The sequence below is a fragment of the Colletotrichum phormii genome (assembly GCF_030913505.1).
Source record: "Colletotrichum phormii strain CBS 102054 chromosome Unknown BDP81scaffold_25, whole genome shotgun sequence".
NCBI lineage: Eukaryota > Fungi > Ascomycota > Sordariomycetes > Glomerellales > Glomerellaceae > Colletotrichum > Colletotrichum phormii.
In genome coordinates, this window is record NW_026851467.1 from 154,632 (window position 1) to 178,954 (window position 24,323).

Consider the following 24,323-nt stretch of genomic DNA (forward strand, 5'->3'; position numbering starts at 1 on the left):
TTGGCGTCAACTGGCCAATCGTAGTCTTGTCGCAGCTATAAAGTAAGGCGAAGTGAACATGTTTCATGCTCGTTGACCAGGCCATCGTAGGATGCAACGGAGGTTTGCACCCGCGTGGATGTGGCGGATGGAGAGCGAGGCCGCGCTAGCTCCCGTATGTATCTGAATACGACCCATGTTTGGGTGTGTGCAGGCTGATTCGAGGCGGCTCAGCCCTTCTTGATTTCAGCCTGGAACTTGCCAACCCACTGAGAAAACTCGTCGCTTTCGCCAGTCCAGGGTGTCTTCAAAAGCTCCGAAAGCCCAACAATCTCATCGAAGCACAGGTTCATTACTCGATCTATTTCGTCAGGTGAGAGTTCGTAGAATGCGCCGGCAAGCTCGTCGAACATGTGCGGAAGTTTCTTGAGGACCCGCATCGACTCGTCAAGGCGCTTGGGGATATCAGAAGTCTCGGCCGGAAGGGAGGGTAGTGTCTTGAGCCGTCGCTTGATGATGGCTTGGTAGAGTAGCGTTGTCAGCCGGACGCGCTTCAGACAAGACTCAAGACGCTCGCGGATCTTGTCGGGGTCGTCGCGAGGAATCGTCCCCTGGTTCGACATCATGTCGTCGATCATCTCCTGCGTTGAGGGCATCATGGAGCCCAGGGCCGAGTCGTGGTCCACCTCGTTCACGGCATCATCGTCGTCGTCGTCGTCGTCTTCGTCGTCTTCCGGCTCCTCATCGCCCCACTCCTTCAGCTCCTCCATGACATCCTTTAGTGTCGCCCTGAACTCTTCAACCTTTTTGATGAAGCAGCCACCGATACCGCCGGTGGAGAATTGCACCAAATCGTCGCAGGCCGACCAAATGACACCGGTGGCGGCCATGCTGCCCTTGCCAGCTGTACCCGTGGAGCCTGACTTTTGCGCTGTTGACAGAATCTTGCCATCCCTGGGTATCTTTTCAACCAGGCCCCGAAGCTCCTTTAATACCGTGTAGCATTTCCAAGCCAAGTCCTTCCGCACAGTGGTGGTGTATCGGTCTGCATCACAAGCCTGGCCCGCAGTGGCGATGCCGGGAATCGGGCCGCTAACGAGTTCTCGGAGGACTTTGATGATGGCCGAGGGTGTGAAGGGTTCGTTGATAATGAGGACGGAGATCTTGGTCGAGTGCGCCTTGATCAGCGAGGCTGAATCACGGGCGAGGGCGAAGGCATCGACGGAGGAGGTATCAGACCGCTGGGGGGTGTCTTTGCCACTGTTGATGTTCTGGAGGACAGCCTCCAACTGCCGCATCAAGGCGACAGCTGTGTCTGACAGAGCATTCAGAGCTGCTGGCGTGGTGGAGGAGCTTGGAGAAGCCATGTCGGTGGGTGTGCTCGAATCGAAAACACGTTGCAGGATTGTGTAGTGGTCGAGACCAACTTTCGAGAATCGTTTGCTTCGATCTTCAAGACGGACCCGGACTGCTGCGAAAATTCGAGGTGCCCAAAAATGCAGCAAAGTCGTTGTGCCCCGCGATGGAGGGGTATGTAGATACGTACCTTTCTTTGGCGGATAGATACGTACCGCTCTTTCCCGGTTGTCAGTGCCCAGTGCTCCTCCCTCAAAGCTGTGACCTTCCGCCGGTCCATCTGACAGCAACCTCCAATCAAAGTCCACTGTGATGAAAGTTGGTGGGACAGATGCTAAGATAAGATAAAAGACTCTTGCACGTGACCGCCCCTGCAGCTGCCCGTCGCCAGCTCCGACACCCCTGTCAGCCAAAACCCACCTAAAGCGTTTTGGGTGAGCTGGAAGTTCCACGACGTAGCCCCGTACCTTCCTCTCCGTAAGGTACAATACCTCACCTTTCCAACCCTCCAGTCTGTCACTTTGGACTGAATCTGGATAGCTTCAAGACTACAACAGATCCCAAAACAACAATCGAGGCATACGGGTTGATGACCGTTTCGATATCCTGAACACCATCAAGATGCGTCAAAGCTACGGCGTGGTGCTTTTGGGCACCTTCGTGTCTGCTGCCGCCCCCGTCGCTGCAGCTAGCTTGCCCAGAGGTGTTAGTCCTGAATGTGAGTATCAGTCGGCAGCAGGCCATCCAAGTCTTACAAAATCGGAGCATTTGAACCGCTTCAACTACACACGAGAACAAAGGCATTGCATCTCTTTGTCTGGATTCTCCGCCTCTGTTGCCTGATCAATTGGCCCAAAGCTTTGTCTTGACACGATCTGTCACTAACATGATTCCTTGCAGTCGCCAAGTTCTTCGAGCTCAAGCCCTCCTTCAAATGCATAGGCCACCCCGAGATCAGAATCCGCTTCAGCCAGGTCAACGACAACAGCTGCGACTGTCCTGACGGTTCCGATGAGCCTGGCACCGCTGCCTGCGCGCACCTCGACCCCCTCTCCCCTCAGCAGCCCTTCGCCGGCTCCTTGACTGGCACGACCAATACCTCCAATGCCCTCCCCGGCTTCTGGTGCGCCAATGAAGGTCATATTGGCGCCTATGTGCCGTTCATGTTCGTCAACGACGGCCACTGTGACTACGATATCTGCTGCGATGGAAGCGAGGAGTACAGCAAGGTAGGAGGCCTCAAGTGCGCCAACAAGTGTGCCGAGATCGGAAAGGAGTACCGTCGCGTTGAGTCCGCGCGCAAGGATGCCATCGATAAGGCTGCTAAGAGACGCAAGACGATGGCCAAGGAATCTAGAGAGCTCCGCCGCCGCGTCGAGGCCAAGGTGACCAGCCTGAAGGACGAGGTCACGGGTCTCGAGACCCGCAAGGAGGAGCTGGAGCAGAAGCTGCACGAGATTGAGCGTTCTGAGAAGGGCAAGATTGTCAAGGGCGAGGGATCCGGCGGAAAGCTCGGCACCCTGCTCAACCTGGCCAAGACCCGTGTCACTGAGCTCCGCGAGACCCTTGAGGATGTCGTTGCCCACCGCGATGAGCTTCAGAGCAAGGTCAAGGAGCTCGAGGGCATTCTCAGCCGCTTCAAGGAGGAGCACAACCCTAACTTCAACGATGAGGGTGTCAAGCGAGCCGTCAAGGGCTGGGAGGACTACGCTGCCAACCTTGCCAACGATCCCCTGCCCGATGGCCTCGAGGCCGACATCAAGGAGGTCCTTGTTGAGGACGACGAGTCGTCAGGCATCAACTGGAAGGAGTTTGAGGAGGACGACGTCTCTGACACTGATATCCGTAAGCGGAGCCCCTGACCATCATTCATGGTAAAGAAACATGGCTAATCCTGCCCAGTCTACAACTTCGAGGCCTACCTCCCCGAGGGCATCCGCGAGTTCATCCACGGCAAGCTCTTGTCTTTCAGAGTCTGGATGATTGAGAACGGCCTGATTGCTGATAACAACAACGGCGGCGCCGAGTCTCGCCTGGTCAAGGCTGCCCGCGAGGCATTCAACTCCGCCAACAATGATCTGTCGGACAAGAAGCGCCAGCTGGAGACTGAGCAGAAGGATCTGGAGAAGGACTACGGCACCGATGACATTTTCCGGATCTTGAGGGACAAGTGCGTCAGCACCGAGATTGGCGAGTACGAGTACGAACTCTGCTGGATGGACAAGACCAACCAGAAGTCGAAGAAGGGTGGCGGTCACACTAACATGGGTAACTTTGTCCGCATCGACAAGGAGAGGGCTGATGATGAGGAGCGTCTCGATGGCAAGAGCCTCGGCAAGGGCCTGCGCATGGTTATGCGGTACGAGAACGGTCAGGGTTGCTGGAATGGCCCTCAGAGACGTACCGACGTCTGGCTGGCCTGCAGTGAGACGGAGGAGCTGTGGAAGGTCACGGAGTCGGAGAAGTGCGTCTACAAGATGGAGGTGGGCACTCCTGCCGCCTGCGACGAGCTTCTTGAGCCTCCCGCGCCCAAGGGCAAGGATGAGCTGTAAAGACAGCGGCAGCACGCAACGGGTGTCTATGAAGAATTCAGCACTGGGTCTGCTTAGCTTGGCGTCAGGTTCGTCTGCCTTAGACCGAGTAGAAAGGATGCATTAGGAAAGGCCAACACATTTTTCGGTACTTGCAACTGGTGGCCTCAGATTCGCGTAGAGTGTGCAACTAAGGTAGGAATGGGAACCGGGCAGGGGGTATCTTCATTTTTTTCATTCAAAGTACAGCTTGACATTTGCCGGCTGGGACAACATCAACCTCTTGACGAAGCCATCTTCCTCCGCCTGCTGAGCTCCTCTTGCTCAGCCAAGACCTTGGCCGTTAATGATGCAGCCATTGGGTTGTTGATATTGCTCGTCTTGCTCTCCTTCTTTGCAGCCTTGGCATCAACCGTAGCCCTCTTCTTCTCGGGCTTGTCGCCGTTACCATTTTCCTTGGCATCGTCCTCTGCTTTGCGCTTCTTCTTGCCGCCAGCTTTCTTGTCTTTCTTCAAGCCGTGTGTAAGCCCTGCAGCGGTCAAATCATCCATTCTTTGCACCATTTTCTTGAGATCGCGCTCCTCTGTTGGCAGAATGGGTATCACGTTCTCGCTCTTGAACTCCTCACTGCACTCGGGACATGCTGACTCTTGAATCTCCTTGATAGCCACCTCGGCAAATACATGCCCGCATGGTACCAGATAGACGGACTTGACTTGAGGGCCGAGCTCCTTGAGAGAAATAGGGCAGACCCAGATATCCTTCTTGGTGCCTGGTGACGTATGCTTGTGAAACTTGAGTTTGACAATATCGCGCAACGACTTGATGCCGACGGAGGCAAAGGTGAGTTCTTGGGATTCGGGATTGGATGGTGGCGACTCGGCGCTGTCGTCGGATGGCATGAGGCCTTGGAGGATGGATTCGTAATTGTAGAGGCGGCCGCGCCAGTCCGACACAATGTTCTCTTTATCGAGGGGCTGATTTGACAACGGATCGTTGCTCCAAGCGTGACCGAGGGACTCGAGGGCATTTGCCTTTAGCTCGCTGACGGTGAGGGCGCGGGCGGATTCCTTGACCAGCTCGCGGCGTTTGGGAATGGATCCTCCATCGTTACCCATGGCGAAGAACGAGCGAGGTGGGATGATGGAATTACAAGGCTGCGAAAGTCAAAGTATCGAATACCGTAGTTATCGCGATCCTAAAAAAAATTGGTTCCGCTGCCTAATGTCTTGCGGTCGGCTTCTTCCTGTAGATGTTGCGCGAGTCGTGATGTTGAATCTCGAGGTGGTGTCTTGATCCAAGAAGTCGCGACAGAAAACGCCTGGAAGCGCACTTCACTCGCTGGACCGATAAGATAAGGCTACAGGTATTGAATTAGGAATGGGGGAGCTACAGGGGTAGCAACCGAGGGAAGGTCAGCCGAGAGTCGCCAGCAACCCACCATGGCCATCACCAATTGGGCCATGGCAGGCTGCTGCCGCTGAAGCTTCGGGGCATTTGTTTAGGAATGGGTGTGTTACGGTGGGGCTGAGACTCGCTGAACAGTGCGGAATATAGCGGGGCGAAGCCCAATTAGGGCAGCTGAAGTAAGCAGTGAAGTACAGTGTGGGAACTGTGCATCAAGGTACCTTCCGTTCTTGCGCCGTTGCTCCCCCCATGGTTGACCCTCCATTCCCGTGTCGCACTTTCCGTCACTGCAGACTGACTGCCCTGGCCTGGTCACTTCATCTTTTGAACCTCCAGTCGTCACTTCCATCCCAAAAGACCTCCTTCATCACACGCTTTATTTGTGCAACCAAAGCACTTTCTTTCCCTTTCTCCTTCACCTCCACCACTTCGCATCGCGACAAACGGTGGGCTTTGATGCAGCTGTCACATTGGCAATCCCCTCTTTGTGCACCATTCCATTGCGCGACTCCTCAGTTGACAATCACCTACTACGAACAAGTACCAAACAACGAGCGCCGAGCACTACGACCTGCCCAAAACCCTCGACCCGATCCGATTCCTCCTATACCTAGTCGATGGTTCTCCCATTCTGATACTCGAACGCTCGGGTCCGCCAGCCAGTGAGCCATGGCGACCCAACAGCAGATCGCCCTCGAGCGACTTGACAATCTTGTCAGGGACTTGAGGTCTCGGTATTTTCCCTCCCCCTGCCACCTCGAAGGCCGAGTCAAGGTCAACATCGATTTCCGTTTGCGCAGCTACTAACCAGCTTCAAGGTCTTCAGACGACGTTAGGAAGCGTGCAGCGCTGCAGCTTAGAGAGCTGGTGCTAGTCTGTCATCGAGGTAAGCCATCCATCGCCCTCTCGGGCACCATGCCATTTGCGCGACAGCAAGCTGACAGCCCACCTTTGCAGACCTCCCCCTCGACCAATTCAACACCATCTACGGTCAGGTCAACAACAAGATCACCCAGCTCATTTCCCATGGAAATGACTCCTCCGAACGTCTGGGCGGCGTCTACGCCCTCGATGCCCTCGTCGACATTGAAGTCTCCGAGCAATCGACAAAAATGTTTGCTCGCTTCAACCAGAACCTCAAAACCATCTTGCGCGGGAAGGATATCAACCCCATGCAGGCCGCCGCGATCGCTCTGGGCAAAATGTGCCGACCAGGCGGTTCTATGATAAGCGAGCTGGTCGAGTCCGAAACCCAGATGGCCCTCGAATGGCTGCAGAGCGAAAGAGTCGAGGAACGCCGATACAGTGCCGCTCTTGTCTTGCGCGAGCTTGCCAGACAGGCACCCACACTCATGTACAACTACGTCGGCCTGGTGTTGGACCTCATCTGGAACAGCTTGAGAGACAACCGCCACCTCATCCGCGCCACCTCTGCAGAAACCGTCGCCGCATGTTTCCGGATCATTAGAGAGCGAGACCAGGAACTCAAGCAGACGTGGATGGAGAAGGCTTACGCCGAACTTATGCGCGGGCTTCAGCACGGCACCGTCGAGTACATCCACGCCTCTCTTCTTATGTTGAAGGAGCTTCTGGAACAAGGCGGCATGTTCATGCAGGATCACTACCCCGAAGCCTGCGAAATCGTCCTGCGCTACAAGGACCACCGCGACGTCACCATTCGGAAGACCGTCGTCCTCCTCATTCCCGATCTCGCGAGCTACTCTCCTGCAGAGTTTGACCGGAGTTACCTCCACAAGTTCATGGTGTACCTCTCTGGTATGCTGAAAAAGGACAAGGAGAGGAACGACGCGTTCCTTGCTATTGGCAACATCGCGAATTCGGTCAAGAGCGCCATCGCCCCGTATCTCGACGGTGTTATGACCCACGTCAGAGAAGGGCTCAGCCTGGCAGCTCGCAAGAGAGGCTCGGTAGACGCAGTGTTTGAGTGCATAAGTCGCCTCGCCGTTGCCGTTGGCCAGACCCTCAGCAAATACATGGAGGCTCTCCTCGACCCAATCTTCGAATGCGACCTGACACCAAAACTGACACAGGCCCTCGTCGATATGGCTTTCTACATCCCGCCGGCCAAGGATACCATCCAGAACCGATTGCTCGATATGCTCAGCATGGTCCTTTGTGGAGAACCCTTCAAGCCCCTGGGAGCCCCTCACCCAAACACTCTTACAGCTGTGCCCGCTGTTCCCAAGGATTCAAAGGATCCTCTGGCCTATGAGCATCGCAAAGCAGAGGTCAAGCTTGCACTCAACACCCTTGGCAGCTTTGACTTCACGGGACACGTCCTCAATGAGTTCGTCCGTGATGTTGCTGTGAAGTACGTTGAGGATGAAGATCCAGAGACAAGAGAGGCCGCCGCTCTCACTTGTTGCCAGCTTTACGTGCGCGACCCCATTGTCAACCAGACTAGTTATCACGCGCTCCAAGTTGTTGGCGATGTTATAGAGAGACTGCTTACTGTGGGCGTGTCGGATCCTGAGCCGAATATCAGACGGACAGTTCTTGCAGCCCTCGATGAGCGCTTCGATAGGCATCTGGCCAAGGCAGAGAACATCCGCACCTTGTTCTTTGCCCTGAACGATGAAGTCTTTGCCATCAGAGAGGTTGCAATCTCGATTATTGGTCGTCTTGCCCGATACAATCCGGCATACGTCATCCCCTCTTTGCGCAAGACTCTTATCCAGCTTCTCACTGAGCTTGAGTTCTCTGATGTTGCGAGGAACAAGGAGGAAAGTGCCAAGCTACTTAGCTTATTAGTCCAAAACGCTCAAGGATTGGTCAAGCCATACGTTGACCCAATGATGTCCGTCCTCTTGCCCAAGGCCAACGACCCCAGTGCTGCTGTGGCTGCAACAATTCTCAGGGCCATTGGCGAGCTTGCCACTGTCGGAGGAGAGGAAGTGTTGCCATACAAGGACAAGCTCATGCCCCTCATCATTGAAGCCTTGCAAGACCAGAGCTCAAACAACAAGCGCGAGGCTGCATTGCACGCCCTCGGCCAGCTGGCTAGCAACTCTGGATATGTCATTGAGCCTTATCTGGAATACCCGCAGCTTCTGGAGCTTCTCCAAGGCATCATTCGTACCGAAGGCCAACGCGGACCTCTTCGACAGGAGACCATCAAGCTGATGGGTATCCTGGGAGCTTTGGACCCCTACAAGTACCAGCAAGTGGAACAGCGTCGGCCGGATGCCCAGAGACGTGTCGAGACCACGCAAATGACGGACATTTCTCTCATGATGACTGGCCTCACCCCATCCAGCAAGGAGTACTTCCCGACAGTTGTCATCAACGCTCTCCTGCAGATCCTCAAGGACAACTCCCTCTCGAATCATCATGCATCCGTCATTGAGGCAATCATGAACATCTTCCGCACCCTTGGCTTGGAGTGTGTATCCTTCCTCGACCGAATCATTCCGGCCTTCCTCGGTGTGATTCGGGCTGCAGACAAGACTCGTCTGGATTCGTACTTCAGCCAGCTGGCTACTCTGGTGTCCATCGTCCGACAACACATCCGCAACTTCTTGCCTGAGATCGTCGAGATTTGCCAGGAGTTCTGGAACACCACAACCAACCTGCAGTCGACCATCATGAGCCTGGTGGAGGCCATCTCTCGTTCTTTGGAGGGCGAGTTCAAGATTTACCTCGCCGGCTTACTGCCTCTCATGCTTGGCGTACTGGAGAAGGATACCACCACGCGGCGCACGCCTTCTGAAAAGGTCCTTCACGCCTTTCTGGTATTCGGGTCAAGCGCCGAGGAGTACATGCACTTGATCATTCCCGTTATTGTTAGGACATTCGAGAAGCAAGGGCAGCCCCCTCCGTTGAGGAAGCAAGCGATCGAGACGATTGGCAAGATTACGTATCAGGTCAACCTAAACGACTACGCCGCGAAGATTATCCATCCCCTCACCCGAATTCTTGGCAGCGGGGATATCGCCTTGAGGGTCGCCGCTCTCGACACGTTGTGCGCTTTGATTCAACAGCTCGGCAAAGACTATCTTCATTTCATGGGCACTGTCAACAAGGTTCTCGCGCTGCACCAGATTCAGCACCAGAACTATGACTTGCTCGTCAACAAGCTCCAAAAGGGCGAGGTGCTCCCGCAAGATCTCGGCGGCGGAGACCGTTTTGTCGACCGGGTCGATGACCAGGCAGCGTTTGCGGATCTGGGTGCAAAGAAGTTGGAGATGAATGCCATTCATCTCAAGCAGGCGTGGGATACGAAGGGTAAGTCAACCAAGGAGGATTGGCAGGAATGGCTTCGTAGGTTCTCCACGACCTTGCTCACCGAATCACCCAACCACGCGCTTCGTGCGTGTGCCGCACTCGCCAGCTCTTACCTTCCGCTGGCCCGCGAGCTGTTCAACTCTGCCTTCGTGTCCTGCTGGAGCGAGCTTTACGAACAGTTCCAAGACGAGTTGATTCAGAATATCGAGAGCGCCATCAAGTCCGAGAACGTACCCCCTGATCTGCTCGGCCTCCTGCTCAACCTCGCCGAGTTTATGGAACACGACGACAAGGCCCTGCCCATCGATATTAGAGTTCTCGGTCGGGAGGCCGCTCGTTGCCACGCCTACGCCAAGGCCCTTCACTACAAGGAGTTGGAGTTCTTGCAGGACCAGAGCAGTGGTGCGGTTGAAGCTCTTATCGTGATCAACAACCAACTTCAGCAGTCTGACGCAGCCATCGGTATTCTCCGTAAAGCACAGCTTTACAAAGAGGGAATTCAACTTAGAGAGACGTGGTTCGAAAAGCTGGAGAGATGGGAGGAGGCCCTTGCCTTTTATTCGAAGCGCGAGTCCGAAGTCCCGGAAGACAAGGCTGTCCCCGTCGAGATTATTATGGGTAAAATGCGTTGTTTACACGCTCTCGGCGAGTGGGAAGCTCTTGCTGGCATAGCAGGCACAACTTGGGCCAACTCGTCGCCAGACGTACAGCGCCTCATCGCGCCTCTCGCAACAGCCGCTGCATGGGGCCTCAGCAAGTGGGATTCTATGGATAACTACTTGCAGTCCATGAAGCGATACTCCACCGATCGTTCCTTTTTTGGCGCTATTCTCGCTCTGCACCGGAACCAGTTTAGGGAAGCTGTCAACTGCGTGCAGCAAGCTCGAGAAGGACTTGATACCGAACTTAGTGCGTTGGTTAGTGAGTCGTACAATCGAGCGTATCAGGTCGTGGTCAGAGTCCAGATGCTGGCCGAGCTGGAAGAGCTCATCGTCTACAAGCAGACGGACGATAAAAAGAAGGCGACAATGCGGCGCACCTGGGAGACGAGACTCAAGGGATGTCAGCGCAACGTGGAGGTATGGCAGAGGATGCTCCGTCTTCGCAACCTGGTCATTACGCCGACCGAGAACATGCACATGTGGATCAAGTTTGCCAACCTTTGCCGCAAATCTGGTCGCATGGGCCTCGCTGAAAAGTCTCTCAAGTCGATCATTGGTGTCGAGGCTCCTCTGGAGACCTTGATCCCTTACTGGAACGAGAGACAGCAGCCGAATGCCACCATGCCGCGAAACATCCCGTCGCAGGTTATCTATGCCATGCTCAAGTACGAGTGGGAAGTCGGTCAGCAGCCCGCGTTCCGCACTTCTGGCATTGCCGAGCGCACTCTTTACTGTCTGCGCAAGTTTACAAACGACTCGGCCCACCGATACGAGGCGACCAAGGCGCATCTTACGGCCCAGGCTCCCAACGGCATGGACTTGTCGAGTGATTACGGATTCCCTCACCAGATCGACCCTAGTCTGATGAACCCTCAGACCCAGAAGGCGCTCTACGACCAGACTGTCCTGTTGGCCAAGTGCTACCTGCGCCAAGGTGAATGGCTCATCGACCTGAACAAGGAGAATTGGCAGTACGAGCACGTCCAGGATATCTTGACTTCATACTCGCAGGCTACTAAGTACAACCCGCGCTGGTACAAGGCTTGGCACGCTTGGGCTCTGGCCAACTTTGAGATTGTCCAGGCCCTGTCTACCCGAGGCGAGAGAACTGATCACATGGTTGTCGAGCATGTGGTTCCGGCTGTCAGAGGCTTCTTCAAGTCAATCGCGCTGTCTGCGGGAAGCTCTCTGCAAGACACGCTTCGCCTTCTGACATTGTGGTTCACGCATGGTGCCAGTGCCGACGTTAATGCTGCCGTCACTGAAGGATTTACAAATGTCAGCGTCGACACCTGGCTGGAAGTCATTCCCCAACTCATCGCTCGAATCAACCAGCCGACACGCCGAGTTCAGCAGTCGATTCATAGCCTCCTCGCGGATGTTGGTAGGGCCCATCCGCAGGCTCTGGTCTACCCGCTGACGGTAGCGATGAAATCTTCGCAAAACACCCGCCGTTCGAGGTCCGCTGCTCAGATTATGGATAGTATGCGTCAACACAGCGCCAACCTCGTTTCCCAAGCCGACATTGTCAGCCACGAGCTTATCAGGGTCGCGGTTCTTTGGCATGAACAGTGGCATGAGGGTCTTGAGGAGGCATCGCGACTGTACTTTGGTGACCACAACATTGAAGGCATGTTCGCCACCCTCGAGCCTCTCCATGATCAACTCGAGCGTGGCCCAGAGACTCTTCGCGAGATCTCCTTCACACAAGCCTTTGGCAGAGACCTCACCGAGGCCCGCGAATGGTGCCGCCAGTACGAGGCCAGCAGAGACGTCAACGATCTCAACCAGGCTTGGGATCTCTACTATCAAGTATTCCGGCGCATCTCACGACAACTGCCCCAGCTTACAACTCTCGAGCTGCCATACTGCTCGCCCAAGCTATTGGCCGCCAAGGATCTTGATCTCGCTGTGCCCGGAACCTACCGCAGTGGTCAACCAATTGTCCGCATCATGGAGTTTGAGGGCACCTTCACTGTTATTAATAGTAAGCAGAGGCCTCGCAAGCTCAACATCAGCGGCAGCGACGGTGTGTCATACGCCTTCTTGCTCAAGGGCCACGAGGATATCCGCCAAGACGAGCGAGTTATGCAGTTGTTCGGTCTGTGCAATACCTTGTTGGCAAACGACTCTGAATGTTACAAGCGTCACTTGAACATCCAACGCTACCCGGCCATCCCGTTGTCACAAAACTCGGGTCTGCTGGGATGGGTGCCCAACAGCGACACCCTTCACGTTCTGATTAGGGAATATCGTGAAAGCAGGAAGATTCTCCTTAATATCGAGCATCGCATCATGCTTCAGATGGCTCCAGACTACGACAACCTCACTCTCATGCAGAAGGTTGAAGTCTTTGGGTATGCCCTTGACAACACGACGGGTCAGGATCTCTATCGTGTGCTGTGGCTCAAGAGCAAGAGCTCAGAGGCTTGGCTGGAGCGCCGCACCAACTACACACGTTCTTTGGGCGTCATGTCGATGGTTGGATACATTCTCGGTCTTGGTGACCGTCATCCGTCTAACCTCATGCTCGATCGCGTGACGGGCAAGATTATTCACATCGACTTTGGCGACTGCTTCGAAGTGGCTATGAAACGCGAGAAGTACCCAGAGCGTGTGCCGTTCCGACTGACCCGCATGCTCACTTACGCCATGGAAGTCAGCAACATCGAGGGAAGCTTCCGTATCACCTGCGAGCATGTCATGAGAGTCTTGCGAGACAACAAGGACAGTGTGATGGCTGTCTTGGAAGCGGTATGTGTCTTCTCCAAGTCTGGGGGGTTTTTTTATAATTCTTTTTGCTAATCGCCCTCGCAGTTCATCCACGATCCTCTCCTGACCTGGCGCCTTACTAATGCTGCCAGTCCGGCGGGACCGAACTTCCGATCCGAACGCGAAACCTCGCTTGCTGGTCCGCAAGCTGCCAGGGCCCGCCGCCCCTCTGTCCTCGACGCAGACGTGGCGCCTTCGGAGTTGCTTGCCACTGGAGATCCCGGTATGCCCGGAGGACCCGTCGCGCGCTCCCGGTCGAGAACGAACTCATCAATGGCTCATGAGGGCAGCGTTGTTAATGGCAACAACGGACCAGACCCCACCGAAATCCAGAATGCTCGGGCCGTCGAGGTGCTGGATCGCGTCTCTCAGAAGTTGACTGGCAAGGATTTCAAGCCGAACGAGGAGCTTGATGTGATCAACCAGGTCAACAAGCTCATCACGGAGGCGACAAAGTTGGAGAACCTCTGCCAGCACTACATAGGATGGTGCAGCTTCTGGTAATCCTGACGTTGTTCAGGTTTCGGGCGACTGAGCTCCGATGATATTCAAAGGGCTTTCATGAGGAAACGAACTCGTTAGGTTCGTGGGAAGGGTTTCGCTTATATGAGCGGCCGCGGCGGCGTTGGGCGGTATTTCTCTTCAATGTGTGTTTAACTTTCCTGGCATGTTGCCAGGCGTTTCCGTTTTTTGGTCTTGTTAGTGTATACCAGGTCAAGGGTTAAGGGCTTTTAGCAGTACATTCTGGACTTTGCAGAGGGCCTCTTTTGTTTCTCGAGGTATCATGGCATGGCGTCGTGGTAGACAGAAAATCAATCAATGGGTAATTCAAAGTAACAAGTGGAATCTAAGTGATGTCTGAGGTGTGTACATGTGAAGTTACGTCAACGCCGGTCACCATTCTCGCCTTCTTCATGGCCACGACTACGCCTTTCTCAGGGTGACGCCAAACGGTCGCGGCGAAATACTCTTGGCCGACCCATCCTCTGCGATAGTGATGGTGAAGTCGTCCAAGGCAAGGTAGTTGTAGGTCTTGCGGTCAATCAAGCCCCATGTCTGACAGTCGCCGTCGGGGTATATGATTTTATCACCGACATCCGGCTCATCATGGTTCTTGTACACGGCGCGCCATGACCACTGGTCGCCCTCTCTGATGTTGGTAGGGTAGACTCTGCCGCTGACGTTGAAGGCCTGGATCTTGGAGCCAACGCCATAGCTGGGGATGTGAGAGAGTACGTCGAAGCCACGGACGGTGTAGTTTGTCAGAGACAGACCTGGACCGTCGTCGATGGATAGCGTTAGTGTCGAGTTGGTTTCCTCGTCGGTGTACTGTCCTGCAAAGGACGTGGTGGCGTGTTCCTTGTTTGCTTTCTCTAGGGCCGGGATGAGGGCTTGGATGACGGGGGAGATTACTTGGGAGGGGAACTGGAATGTGCCTGCGGCTTCGGCGCCGGCGGTGAGAATGGAGATGACGAGGTCGTAGTCGGGGATGAGAAGGAGGACGTTGGTGTATAAGCCGAGGTCGCCTGATTTGGTGTAGATGCTGATAGGGACGCCTGAGCCGAGGAGTGTGGAGGTGGTCCAGATCTCCCAGGGGGCGCCGATGGAGTAGCCGCGCGAGGAGGTGAAGCCGCGCGGCTTCAGCCAGGAGCCCGTGTCGATGCCGACCTTGTCTGAGAGGATTGCTGTTCCGAAGGTGAGCATGTCCCGGGTGTTTGTGTAGATCCCCCCCGCGGCGGCGTAGGCGCCAAGGTCGCCGCCCCAAGTTGGTTCCTGGAGGGGGATGAAGCCTGTGCCCTTTGCTGGGGTGGAGATGGAGGTTCTTGTTAGGCCAAGAGGCGCGAGGATTGTGTCGGTGAGGATGGTTTCGTAGGTTTGGTTGGATGCTGCTTCGACTGCGAGGGCGAGGAGGGCGATGCCGATGTTGGAGTAGACGGGGGTTGTGTGGGGGCGGAAGACGAGGGGTTTCTCGTTGAGGCCGTGGAGGAGGTCTGGATGTTGTTAGGGACTTGCCGTGGGTAATTTAGATAGGGAAAGATGCTTTACCTTTTCCTGAGCAGGGCTTGGTGCCGAGGAGGCCGGAGCAGGTCGGCTTGGTGTCGTTGGAGACGGGGGGGAGGCCCATTGATGCCCAGGCACCGGGGAAGACGGCGAGGTCAGTGGCGACTTGAGGATATTAGTGCAGTCGAGTGAGATGTACGACGAGCAGCTTACTGTCACCACCCAGTCCGGAAACATGGGAAGCTAGGTCCTCAATGGTAATGTTGTCCCAAGGGATGAAGCTGAGCTGGCCTTCATTCTTCACGGCGTCGGTCTTGAGTTGCGGTAGGTACTTGGTAACGGGATCCGTCCCCTTGATCTGTGAATTCTTCAGAGCTGTGAGAGTTGTGAAGACCTTCGTGATGCTTCCTCCGCGGTAGACGGTGTCGATGTCGACTTTTGCAACGCTAAGGTTGTCTGCGACGGGAGGAGTGTAGTGCCAGTCGAATAGGGGCGTATCTTCGTGTATGGATTTGACGCCAATGGAGACTGCGGTATAGTTTAGGGCGGAGGTGAAGTTAACGAGGCCTTCTTGGATCTTAAGAATGGTTTGTCGTACTATTGTCGAGTTGCTTGGTGCTTTGGTGGAGGGTAACGTTGGTCCTAATGGTGGGCACGGGTTCGCCTGGGAGAGAGTGATTAGAGAGGCTGCCGTGAAGGCAAGGAGGGAGGTGTTGGGAACCATCTCGATAGATGCTCAATTACGGTGATGAATGTGAAATGATACACTAGTGAGACTCTAGAACTTGAGTTGTATTGTTGAGTGGAAGACTTTCTCCAAGTGGCATATCCAGACTGAATTATATCGTTTCTACAAGACAAAGAGCCCTGTTGAGACTCTCCGAGTATCTCGCCCTGCGAATACCTGGAAGGAAGCTATTTCTGGGTCTGACACTATGATGAAGACTAAGCCACGACAACGCGCGACATGAAGCTCCAGCAACACACGTCGAGCCATCAGAAAGCTCGGGACAGAGTCTCTCAAAGTCCGGCATCACCAATCAGGGCTTGTCTGACAGACGATCAAAGCCATAGCGTCTGGAAGGATGAGCAGACATGCTAGACAGACGCTATACTAGCGGGGAAGGGGCAGAGGCGGCAGCTTGTTATATGGCATGGTCTTGGTCAAATTAAGGTTAATTCTATTGTTCTGTGCTGCCTGTGCTCAGCCACCAACCTCCAGCCTCCCAATCGATGAACCCCTGCCGCAAGTGAGTGAGAGCTGGGATGACGGGGGAATTGATACGCGGCAAAAAGGCTGTAGGCCCGTAGGGCAATGCAGAGACCGGGAGGGAACCGGGAAGAGACCCGTTCATCTGGGTTCTACCTTACCGTCTGGGCTGAAGAATGGAGAGGGCGTCAAGGCAGCAAGGAACAGGGTCATTGAGCCAGTCAGACGATGGCTTGGCCGATGTTTGCCGGTGATGGATGATGAAATGACAGGGCCTGGGCTTCGTGTCGTGAAATCATCTGGGTTCGTTCATGGGTATTCTGTAAGGTATGGAATCATAAATACTCTGTACGGATACCTACCTTGAAGCTGGTTGTGATGGGTATTAACCGATGAGAAACAAGGCCGTAGGGAACGGGATCAACGGGTGCGAACCGCTGAACCGAAAGGATCCTGCGGGAGCCGGCTCGGAGCCCCACCAAAGCTCAGCGATTGGTTCGCTCGGGACCGTAGTCCGAGATCTGGGACGAATCAACGACGCGCAGCCCCGTGACTTAGCCCCGTTTTAGTGGAACATGCACCGTTGTGGCCCGTGAGCCTTGGCCCCTTCCCATTCGAACTGAGAACTCAGTAATGAGCAGGTGCGCCCTGCCGTGCCTGCTGCGCTCCTTCCCCTGCACAGCTACGGCGCATTCACATGGAAGGTGCAACGCAACGCAACACTACGGGGAGCTGCAGTCTGGAATTCTGGGCTGAGCCGCTTCCTTCCATTTCGCTCCTCACCCTGGTCCGCCAAATGCAGTGCAGTCGGCGCATTTCACGGATACCTTACCTTACCTCACCTTACCTTACCTACCTTGGACAACCTCACCTCATGCGCATCTCACCTCATGCGCATCTCACCTCATGCGCATCTCACCACGATGGGACGCGGCCATGCAGCTGGGGCAGTGACAGGGCTGACATTTGAAAGGAGACTAACCGAACTATCCTTGGAGTTCCCACGGATACAGACTACGTTACCTTAACCAGCGCCAGAACATTCGTATTCCGTACCCAGATTACCAAGAGAGCCACCTCACCTTGCCGGCCCTCGATTTGTATCCGCTATCCCCATGTCGCGACCGTCACCATACCTCTAGGCAGAGACATTCTCTGAGCTCTCGTTCGAGAATTCATGGGAATCCGACGGGATTGTCCCTACAAATTGGGAAGCTTGGCTCGACATAGTACCGTCTCCGATCCGTATCTACCTTACTTTACTTACTACCCTGTTACACCTCGGCTTGGGCGGGAATCTCGCTTCCATCAACTTGAATCGCCAGAGAGTGGATTTTCTACGGATACGGATACCGCTCATCATCATCCGCTGTAGACCTAGCTCCTTGCATGGTGTCTTCGTCGTCAATTGATTCCAAAGACTACTTCTCGCAGTACGAGATACAAAGGTCGCAAGTTTCACCACAATACACTAAAGGAAACCTTGGTCGTGATTGCTGGACTCGGACTTGACATCTCGGATCCAGACAGAATACTCCAGACCAACAACACCAAAGTCCCAACGCCGTTCCAACAACCTGGCACCAGCCGTGCCAGCCCTGAAGCCCAGAAACATACAGTGCTATCTACTTGTTCAACCCTACCTCTGACCCGACGGGCCTACGGGAGCTCGGCATCATGAACATGCCAGACGACCCGCAAATGACAGACCCAGCAAGCACGCCGCCGCCGTCATTGCAGGTCCCCTCAGGCCGGAAGGGCACCAAGAAAGTTCGGACTGGTTGTGTGACCTGCAAGTTGAGTCCGAGCCTCCCTATCAATCCCATCACTACATCTGCCATCCCATCTCCAGCCCTATGCTTTCATCTCACTTCATCTCATCTCTCTCCACCTTTCTTGCTAACCCGTCGTCCCAACATCTAGGATCCGCAAAGTCAAATGTGACGAGACCAAACCCGCATGTCTTCGATGCACCAAGACAGGCAGGAAATGTGACGGATACCTACCGTCTCCCAGGTCGGGGAGTAGCAACGATGGCAGCCCCGGCTCCGACGACAGCAACTCGCGCTTGAGCCCGGCAGTCTCAGCCTTTGCGGACTGGGCCGGCGGCTCCAGAGAACAGCGAGCCTTTGACTTTTACCGCAACTTCTCCGCCCCATCCATCTTTAGCGATGGAGTTGCCTCGACTCTGTGGAAGAAATTGGTACCGCACTTTTGTCATGCCGAGCCTGCCATTCGCCATGCCGTTCTCGCCATCAGCAGTCTCCATGAAACACTCGCGCTGCCCTCAAATTCGGATTCCAATACTGGAGAAGTAAACGGCCCTCGCGTACTCACCAACACTTTTGCAGCGGAACAATACGGCAAGGCCCTGAAGTGTCTTCAGGAATGGAAACCAACAGCATCATCACCGGCCACCGTTCCGCTGTTAGCATGCCTGCTGTTCATATGCATCGAATTCATGCTTGGCGACGAGGGCGCATCCCAGGTGCACATCAACCAAGGCCGCACCATTCTCTCGCAGCTTGAGCCCTCTGCTGATGTGGATATGATTAAGAAGCATTTCGTGCCCATCTATAGCCGACTTGGCCTCGCATCTTTTCTCTTTGGGAGCTTCCCCGCCGCCATACCCGCCACCCTCCAAGCGAGCCCGGCCACAAATCTATACTTTGCATCCGTGGACGAGGCCGAAGTTTCATTATACGAACTCATCGATGACGGCTTGAGATTCACGTCACAAGCGAAGAGGGCCGTATACTCCTGCCAGCCAAACGACCCGACACTGCTGGACTTGGCTCACGAACAAGACGACTTTCTCGCTCGGCTATCACGATGGCACATTGCGTTTGTCGTGGTCTCGGCCACCGGTACCGACGACAACCTGAGTAAACGAAAGTTGTGCATGGTGTATTATCATGCAGCCAGGATTGCAATTAGTACGGCCATGGACCCCAAGGAGATTGCTTTTGATATGCACACCACGGCCTTTGCGTCCATTGTTAGCAACTCTACGGAGTTTGTTCAAGCCACACGCAAGGCGGTCCGCGACCCTTCCGAGGCCGCCAGGTCAATGCCCAAATTCGTTTTCGATACTGAGGTCATCCCGCCGCTCTACTATGTTAGCATCAAATGTCGGCACCCAATGCTGCGGCGAGCTGCCGTAAATCTACTCAAGCAAGACACCGTGACAAATCGGAGGGAGAACCTGTGGGATGCCCAGATGTTGGCTGAAATCGGCAAGCGCTGCATAAACATTGAAGAGGAGGCGGCTCGTTACCGTGAGGAGGCGTTTGATATCACAGCTGGGTGGGACACGGCGTCTTGGGAGGAGTCTGATGGGGTGCCAACCGGCCTCTTCCCGGCGGAGATGGAATCCGGGATGGAGTGCGACTATCCCGTGCCTCGATTCCAATATCCTGGACTTCCCAAAGTCATAAATTCCCAACAGAATGAGGAGTATGAGAGGACGAGGATTCTCGTCAACGATCTGATGCTGGACAACAATTTAACGCCCGGGTCCGTTTCCGCGGGATCAACGCCATCTTCCGGTAGCATCGGTAATTTTGGCGCCTATCAACTCGAGCCGCCCTTTGGCCTCCCTGAGCATGCGAGGATCAAGAATGCGTTGATCGACAATGAGCAGAGACGAGGCAGCTGGGTGACGATATTCATGGACCCCGAAGAGGCTGGGGCGGCGAACTGGAAAGTTACCAAAGAGTTCATCTCAAGATGAAGCTTGGATTCTAGCTTGTTGTAACGAGTCTACTTAGGTTGTCCAGATAGTTGTTCATTTATTTTTGGGTTCGAGAATCGAGCGTCGCGTTGAGGATAGCGTACATATGATCAAGAGCTTAGAGTATATACCTTGAATGAAATCGCGGCAATAATGAAAGTATTTGCAAGCATGTCAGAAGGTAATTGGAACACGTGTCGACCCCTGAAAGAAATGGAATACACAAGCAGCAAGGGGCTGGTTGGCTTCCCCCCTGATTCACTCTCAGCCATGGTTCGAAAGTTCTTACTTAATATTAGATTTTGATGATAGATCAACGCCTCATCCTCTTTAGATGAGATGCCAACACACAAATATGAATTTGCGACGGTGTCGTACGCAATTATTACAAAGAATGTAAAGCCCTAATCATCCATGGAACCTTAGGCAAAGTTCCGTTCTACGAAGTGTCGCTTGTTCTTGTCTCAGGAGCTCCAACCAGATTCGACGCATCTAGAAACTCGCCAGTCAAGTCTGTAGTTACACATACCACTCGCCATTCATGTCGTAGCAGCTGAGGGCGCCCTCCTGGCTGACCCAAATCCCCTGAGCTACAACGCCAGTCAGCAAGACAATAATCAAAAACCATGCAATTGTTTACTTGCAGAGATTGATGGAAGGCGACTTGTATCCCTCTAGCCAGAAGATACGTGGCTTGCACTCCCCGCATCTCAGGCCGACGTATGAGTCTGGAGATTCCTGAAAGACGTCGCATGCACCACACCTGAAACCACCTCTATGAGAAGATCCCGCGTTAGCTTAGGTCTTGATTATTCTTACGATGACCGACTACAGCTGTTGCGGGGTATCATCCAAGAGAAACTCATACCTTGGTGCCCATTCCAGGTTGCCATCCCAATTGGCGATGCACTTCTTGAGATCGAGCTTGGTGTAAACGTATCTGCCTTTCTTGTTCTTGCACTGGGCAACGAGGTAGAACGGGTCCTTTTCTTTGGTTTCTATGAAGCTGAAATTTTCACAGAGCTTTTCCATGCAATCGGACTCGAGAGGGCATTTTCGGTCCAAGGCGGCGCGGGGTGCCAGGGCTGAGCCTACAATGTGGGTTGCGAAGAGGCAGATGGAAAGGAGGGCGGCGATGATGGCTGACTTCATGATGGCGGTTTTTGTGAAGGATTTACTCGATCGTAGGTATATACTGAGGAATTAGGACTGAAAGAGTGAATGCCAAAAGATTATCCGGGAGAAGTCACCATCGACTTCTTTATAAGTCTCATTGAGGTACTCGGGCTCCCTTCAGCTTTTCAGACACATAAGCCAGGGGACTTCACAGGCAGGCCGTTGCACCAAGATACAAGGGATATCGTAAGTACAATGTCGGAATCGGACGAGTTTGTTGGTTACGGTGTTTGGATACAAACTTTGTCTTTACAGTACTACATCTCTGAAAGAGAGCCTGTTCTCTAGTGACACTTTGCCCGCTTTCACGCACCCCTACCTGCCCCCCAAGGGAGACCAGCAGTCTTCATGTGAAGGTGTGGCAGGTGCAGGTGGGTCACGTGAGGCAGCTCCTTCACATCTCGGAGCTGCCCCACCTACACCTTGCCCAGATATCCAGCCCAGCCAGCGCTCAGCTTTTCCTATCATCATCATCAGATCCAATACAGTAGTATTGCCTCCACAGGTTATGAGAGCCCAGCGTTGACTCTTTTTCTTTTTACCCCATATGAATTGATCGCCCAGCTCTGCGTAGAGCCCGTTCAATTGAGCAGTTACTAATCTGTCGACCAGAGATCGCGGCGTCGCGACTGGCAACGGCAGAGGTACAGATTCCTCAAAAAAACAATAACAGACGCGACCGTACAGGCCGTCTACACCTATACACACACTATCACGAATCTTTCACCTCCATCGTCATCATGGCTGGCAACCGCGCCCGCTGGGAGGTGCCCGACCTCAAGGGAGAAGAAAATTGGGACCAATGGTACGCAGTACTGCATCTCACCCTTGAGACTCTCGATTACGAGAAGTACGTCGATGAAGACGTCTCTCAACCCCATCGCGATGATCCTATCACTCCAGCGCAGGCTGTGGCCTTCACTACTTGGAAGAGCCAGCGCATTGAAACGTACGGCATCATCATCGCATCAATCAGCAAAGTCCTCGATCGTCTCCTCGCTGATGGATACGACATCAAGACGGCTGACCGCAACCCCTTCCTTCTCATGAACAAATTGAAGACCATCATCCCCAAGATTTCAGAGGATGCCGTCGCCGAGCTCGTTCGAGAGCTCTGCAACCTCAAGCGCAAGGACTTCTCAGATACCCATAAGTATCTCCAGCGCGGCCAGTATCTCATTCGTCGTATCGATGAGCTGGTCCCCTCTTGGCACAAGAAAGCCATGTTCATCCTACTCAACGGATGCCAACAAGAATATCCAGCACTTTACGACAAGTACGTCGAGGACAACACCAAGACCCTTGAAGATCTCACACGCGATCTCACATTCAAGGCCAATGCCGAAAGGACTGCTTCACTCAATGCCGCGAAGGGCTACGTCGCCGTTGGAAACAACAGCAACGGCAACAACAAGGCCTCCGGTAACACCTCAAACAACAATCAGCGACCTAACAACAACTACAATGGTCCTGACTGCCAACACTGCGGCAAGAAACATGCGACTACCTCTTGCTGGGTCGCCCATCCCGACCTCATCCCGTCCAACCATAAGTACCGTGAGAACCTGCTCAAGAAAGCTGCTGCTCATACTTGTACCTCCGAATGCCGGGAGGGTAAGGCAGTCGCGGTCAAGGCTACGCCGAACGTTCTCCACCAGAACACAATGGGACATACAGTCTTGCCGTGCTCAACTTCGATGGCAACGGGCAGAATTAACCGTGACGACATTATCCTGGATTCCGGGTGCTCGCGAACCACTTTCAACAACCTCAGTTGGTTCACCTCCTTCACCGAGGCAATACTGCCACCCATGGAAGTCGCCAACGGTCAGTACGCATCGCCAGCTGGTTACGGCACGGTTTACTTCACTGCCGTTGATCCAGATGACAGCAACAAGGTGGTCGACTGGTCAATTGAGGATGTACAGTACTGCCCTGACTGCCCAGTCAACCTGCTGAGTCAAGGCACACTCCGTCAGCAGGGCTACAAGGTCAGCGACGACACTATCCACATTGGAAACAACGTCGCGATCGCCAAACTCGATTGGCATAACAATGTTGCCGTTATCGTCACCAACAACTACGAAGGCCCGAAAATTAACGCGGCCCTTAACCTTGCTATGGTAAGCAAGAATAACAACAAAGTCACATTTGACCTTATGCACAAGCGACTTTGCCACGCGGGCAAGAGCAGGGTCGTTGAAGCCTGCCGTCGTGTGGGCATAACTTTTCCTCAACAAGAAATTGACACCTTTCACTGCGAGGCTTGCCACCTAGGCAAATCTCAACAACTCATCAGCAGAGAAACCCCCATTCGAGAGGCCCAGCCCGGTCATCTCATTCACATGGACTTGGTACAATTCGAACCCTTGTCCTATACAAAGTCACGTTATCTAATTCACATGATCGACGCGCGTACAGGCTTCCAGTGGCGATACTTGCTCAAGAGCAAGCGTGCTGACGAAGTGCTTGATCGTATCGAAGAATTCATCAACTTCTTCGAAAACCAGACCAACCTTTCGATTAAGGCGTTTCAAATAGACAACGGCACCGAGCTTTTCAATGCTCTTTCGCAGGAGCTGTACACCAAACGAGGCATTAAAGTCAAATTGACTGTTGCTGACACCCCAAGCATGAATGGAAAGGCAGAGCGAGCTGGCCGGACTTTTGCAGAGGCGGCCCGAACCATGCTGATTGACGCCAACCTTCCTGATTATCTCTGGGACTATGCCGTCACCACAGTCATCACGATTGCCAACCTGTTGCCCAAAGCAACCAATCCAGGCCATCTCAGCCCCCACGAGATGCTCGCGAAAGATCTCAATCTTGACGAAGCCCATCACGTACCGTATATCCACCATATCCGCACTTTCGGCTGCGTTGCCTATCTCCACCGCAAGGGGTCATTGCAACCAGCCCGCGCCAACAAGATGGAGACAAGAGCCATCAAGGGATATCTCGTTGGATACGACTCACTTCACGGCCATCTCTTCTACGTCTACGTACCTCAAAGCCACAAGGTATACCGCTGCCGCGATGTTCGTTTCTATGAACAGGGCAAGCACCAGGACGAAGACAATGACCCAACCATTGATCACGATGCCATTTTTGCTGATCCAGATACCAGCACCTCATCTGTTGAGTATGAAGGAGCACAGAAGTCGTCCAGCACTCCTGACCGCCAGGACGAAACCACTGACAACAAGTCTGCCGAAGAGGCAACTACCCAAAACCCTCTTCCAACCCCTGAA

General features: G+C 54.0%; 7 protein-coding genes across 7 annotated transcripts; 3 read left to right on the forward strand and 4 right to left on the reverse strand.

Annotated features, from left to right (window-relative positions):
- Window positions 1-209: 209 nt before the first annotated feature.
- Window positions 210-1,346, reverse strand: BDP81DRAFT_330616 (uncharacterized protein; the record flags this gene model as incomplete). Its single annotated transcript, XM_060585420.1, has 1 exon — window positions 210-1,346. One exon carries the CDS (start codon window positions 1,344-1,346, stop codon window positions 210-212), a length of 1,137 nt encoding a protein of 378 aa, XP_060440140.1.
- Window positions 1,347-1,956: 610 nt separating this feature from the next.
- BDP81DRAFT_398676 (glucosidase II beta subunit-like protein) lies at window positions 1,957-3,887 on the forward strand (the record flags this gene model as incomplete). The annotated part of the gene is made up of 3 exons (XM_060588491.1): window positions 1,957-2,053; window positions 2,236-3,180; window positions 3,238-3,887. 3 exons carry the CDS (start codon window positions 1,957-1,959, stop codon window positions 3,885-3,887), a joined length of 1,692 nt encoding a protein of 563 aa, XP_060440141.1.
- A 254-nt stretch (window positions 3,888-4,141) lies between these two features.
- Window positions 4,142-4,984, reverse strand: BDP81DRAFT_464724 (Rtf2 RING-finger-domain-containing protein; the record flags this gene model as incomplete). The annotated part of the gene is made up of 1 exon (XM_060594183.1): window positions 4,142-4,984. One exon carries the CDS (start codon window positions 4,982-4,984, stop codon window positions 4,142-4,144), a length of 843 nt encoding a protein of 280 aa, XP_060440142.1.
- Window positions 4,985-5,942: 958 nt separating this feature from the next.
- On the forward strand, window positions 5,943-13,456 carry BDP81DRAFT_398678 (FAT domain-containing protein; the record flags this gene model as incomplete). Its single annotated transcript, XM_060588492.1, has 4 exons — window positions 5,943-6,007; window positions 6,092-6,159; window positions 6,231-12,934; window positions 12,998-13,456. The coding sequence occupies 4 exons, from the start codon at window positions 5,943-5,945 to the stop codon at window positions 13,454-13,456; spliced, it is 7,296 nt and encodes a 2,431-aa protein (XP_060440143.1).
- A 420-nt stretch (window positions 13,457-13,876) lies between these two features.
- On the reverse strand, window positions 13,877-15,677 carry BDP81DRAFT_453775 (beta-lactamase; the record flags this gene model as incomplete). Its single annotated transcript, XM_060592863.1, has 3 exons — window positions 13,877-14,943; window positions 14,999-15,118; window positions 15,167-15,677. 3 exons carry the CDS (start codon window positions 15,675-15,677, stop codon window positions 13,877-13,879), a joined length of 1,698 nt encoding a protein of 565 aa, XP_060440144.1.
- A 2,187-nt stretch (window positions 15,678-17,864) lies between these two features.
- BDP81DRAFT_330672 (C6 zinc finger protein) lies at window positions 17,865-19,896 on the forward strand (the record flags this gene model as incomplete). Its single annotated transcript, XM_060585434.1, has 2 exons — window positions 17,865-17,959; window positions 18,087-19,896. 2 exons carry the CDS (start codon window positions 17,865-17,867, stop codon window positions 19,894-19,896), a joined length of 1,905 nt encoding a protein of 634 aa, XP_060440145.1.
- Window positions 19,897-20,147: 251 nt separating this feature from the next.
- BDP81DRAFT_410068 (uncharacterized protein) lies at window positions 20,148-21,048 on the reverse strand (the record flags this gene model as incomplete). The annotated part of the gene is made up of 3 exons (XM_060589101.1): window positions 20,148-20,486; window positions 20,541-20,671; window positions 20,765-21,048. 3 exons carry the CDS (start codon window positions 21,046-21,048, stop codon window positions 20,416-20,418), a joined length of 486 nt encoding a protein of 161 aa, XP_060440146.1. The 3' UTR covers window positions 20,148-20,415.
- Between the last annotated feature and the right edge of the window lie 3,275 nt (window positions 21,049-24,323).